The sequence below is a fragment of the Parus major genome, unplaced genomic scaffold, assembly GCF_001522545.3.
Source record: "Parus major isolate Abel unplaced genomic scaffold, Parus_major1.1 Scaffold305, whole genome shotgun sequence".
NCBI lineage: Eukaryota > Metazoa > Chordata > Aves > Passeriformes > Paridae > Parus > Parus major.
In genome coordinates, this window is record NW_015379274.1 from 197392 (window position 1) to 200296 (window position 2905).

General features: G+C 67.9%; 1 protein-coding gene across 1 annotated transcript in view; it reads left to right on the top strand.

Moving 5' to 3' along the window:
- Positions 1-698: 698 nt before the first annotated feature.
- IRF5 (interferon regulatory factor 5) overlaps positions 699-2905 on the top strand; it is an 8019-nt gene continuing 5812 nt past the window's right edge. Inside the window, exon 1 of the mRNA XM_015615980.3 lies at positions 699-1367. Coding sequence (XP_015471466.1) covers positions 852-1367 — 516 coding nt within the window. The 5' untranslated portion in view covers positions 699-851. The remainder of the gene's footprint in view (positions 1368-2905) is intronic.

Below are 2905 nucleotides of genomic sequence, written 5' to 3' on the forward strand. Positions count from 1 at the left end.
GGGTGACACGAGGGGAGGGGGACCCGTGGGGACATGGGGGCCCGGCCCACGCCCGAGGTGTGGCGGTCCCGGGGCGGGCCCGGCCGGTCTCGCCCCACGCCCACGCCCGGCCCCGCGTGCGGAAGCTCCGGGCCAGAAGCGGCGGCTCCGGGACCGCCCCGAGCGCAGGTGGGAGCCGGGGCCGCTCCCGGTGGGCGCGGGGAGTCCGCGGGTGGGTCCCGCGGGTGGGTCCCGTGGGGAGGGTCCCGTGGGGAGGGTCCCGTGGGGAGGGTTCCGTGGGGAGGGTTCCGTGGGGAGGGTTCCGTGGGGAGGGGCCGCGGGAGTGGGCGCCGTGTCGGGGCGATGCTGAGACCACCGGGAAGAGCCTCGGGGACACGCGGGGACAGTGCCCGGTCCGTGAGTGGGGACGGCAGCCCGGGACACCCGCGGCTGCCCCAGACACGCCGTGGGCCGAGGATGGGCCCGTCCGTGCGACACTCGTGGGCCGAGGATCGGCCCGTCCGTGCGACACTCGTGGGCGCTGCCCCGCGATGCGGGGGACGGGCGGGGACACACTCGAGGGGAGCGGGGGTGTCTCCCCTCGCCCGGCTGTGACTGCACAGGGACCACGGTCGGGACTTCCCGTGCCCCCCATGTCCCCTCCGTGTCCCCCATGTCCCCTCCGTGCCTCCCATGTGCCCTCCGTGTCCCCCATCCCCGTGTTCTGCCCTGTCTCTGTGTCCCCCCTCTGTGTCCTGTGGCCGTGTCCTCCCCATCCCCTGTCCCCGTCTCTTCACGTCACCTCTGTGTTCCTCCTCCCTTCTCCGTGTACCGTGTCCTTCCACGGCCTCGTGTCCTCACTGTGTCCCCCCATGTCGCTACATGTGTCCCCATCCCTCGTGTGTCCCCTGTCCCCTGTTCCGTGTCCCCCCCGTCCTCCCCACATCCCACATTGCCCGTGTCCCTCGTGTCCCTCGTGTCCCTCGTGTCCCCTCCCCTTTTCTGTCCCTGAAGCCACCGCAGCTTCTGCTTTCGGGGTGTGGGTGACGCCCCCCAACACCCACGGGGGAGACGGAGCTCGGGGGGGCCTCCCCCACCCTCCTGGCCCTGAAAGCGGAACCGGGGCCTCGCACGGCCCCTCTGGGGGGCCCCGGTTCCTCTTTCCGGGCCGAGGGCGGCCCGCGGGGTCACCGGGTGCCCGCTGGTGTCCCCAGGCCATGGACCCCCCCCGGCGGGTGCGCCTCAAGCCCTGGCTGGTGGCCCAGGTCAGCAGCCGCCGCTTCCCGGGGCTCCACTGGCTCGACCCCGAGCGCCGCCGCTTCGTCATCCCCTGGGGACACGCCACCAGGAACCCCCCGGGACCCCAGGACCACGACACCATCTTCAAGGTGACACCGGGGGACACGGGGTGGGAGTGACGGTGGGGACGTGGCATGGGGACAGTGCGGACACGGGGGACACCGGATGGGGGTGATGTGTGAGAGGGTGACAAGGGGGACACGGCGTGGGGACAGTGGGGATATGGGGGACAAGGGACAGGAGTGACAGGGTGCTGGGTGACGGTGGGGACANGGTCCCTCAGGAGGTACCCAGAGTAACCCAAGGGTCCATGGGGAGGAACCCAGAGCAACTCCATGGGTCCATCAGGAGGTACCCAGAGTAACCCATGGGTCCATCAGGAGGTACCCAGAGTAACCCAAGGGTCCATCAGGGGGTACCCAGCGTAACCCAAGGGTCCATCAGGAGGTACCCAGCGTAACCCATGGGTCCATCAGGAGGTACCCAGCGTAACCCATGGGTCCATCAGGGGGTACCCAGAGTAACCCAAGGGTCCATCAGGGGGTACCCAGAGCAGTGGCTGGCTGAGAGCCCGGGAAGCAGCAGCCCAGCTCCAGGGAATCCCATCCAACAGCAGGACAGGAAGGAGCTCCAGGGAATCCCATCCAACAGCAGGACAGGAAAGAGCAGCTCCAGTGTGGGCAGTGTTGAGGCTCCCTCTCATGGCCACCAACACGAGGTGATCCGGGAGATTCACTCCGGTTTCTCTTTCCAGAAAAATACAGAGTGAAGAGAGTGAATTGTGCCAGGCTGGGAGGAAACCCCGAGCGTGCCCAGGAATGCAGCGGCAGCAGCACCGGTTCGGGGAGGAAGGAGCAGGACGACCCAAACCCTGAGGTTTTCCCTCATTTTGTCGCTGTGATGAAATCTCCCATTTGCCAGGATCCCAGCCGAGAAGCTCAATGTTGGCACTCACCCACCCAGGATCCCACTCTGGAGAAATCCCCAGTGAGGCCTGAGGAGACTCCAGGGTGGGGTCCTGGGGGAAATATCCCTTCAGCATCTGATAACTGGTGGCTTTCCCCGTCTGGGACCAGGCCCTGGCCTGTGGCCAGCCTCACACAGGCTGCAGCTGTTCCCTGGGATCAACTGGGATCCTGGGAAAAGCATGGACGGGGCAAGAACAGGCAGAGCGGTCAGTGATCCAGCTGGGAATCCACCTGCTCCTTCCCTCGGGGATCCACCGGCCTCTGCTCGAACCCCCCTTCACAGGGACCGGAGCCCCTTTCCCCGGGACTCCACCGCGGGTTCCTCTCCCGGGAATGCCCTGGGCTCGACTCCCCCCGGAGCACCCCGAGTTCAGCGGGATCCGCTCCTCTCTCCTAACAATCCCCGCTCCCCTCGAGAAATCCCCGCTCCCGTTCCCAGCGCTCGCACCGGGATCGGAGCGAAAAATAACATTAAACCCCTGAAATCTGAAGGATAACGGGGGCGAGACTGGCCCAAACCCGCCGGGACCCCCGAGTCCCCTCCGTCCCCCCGGGGACATCCCGACACCGGCAACGCCGGGGACACGTCCGCACCCCCGCCCCGCGTGGCAGCACTGAGGGGAGTCCCGGTACCTCCTCCGGTTCTTCCTCCCGGGGCG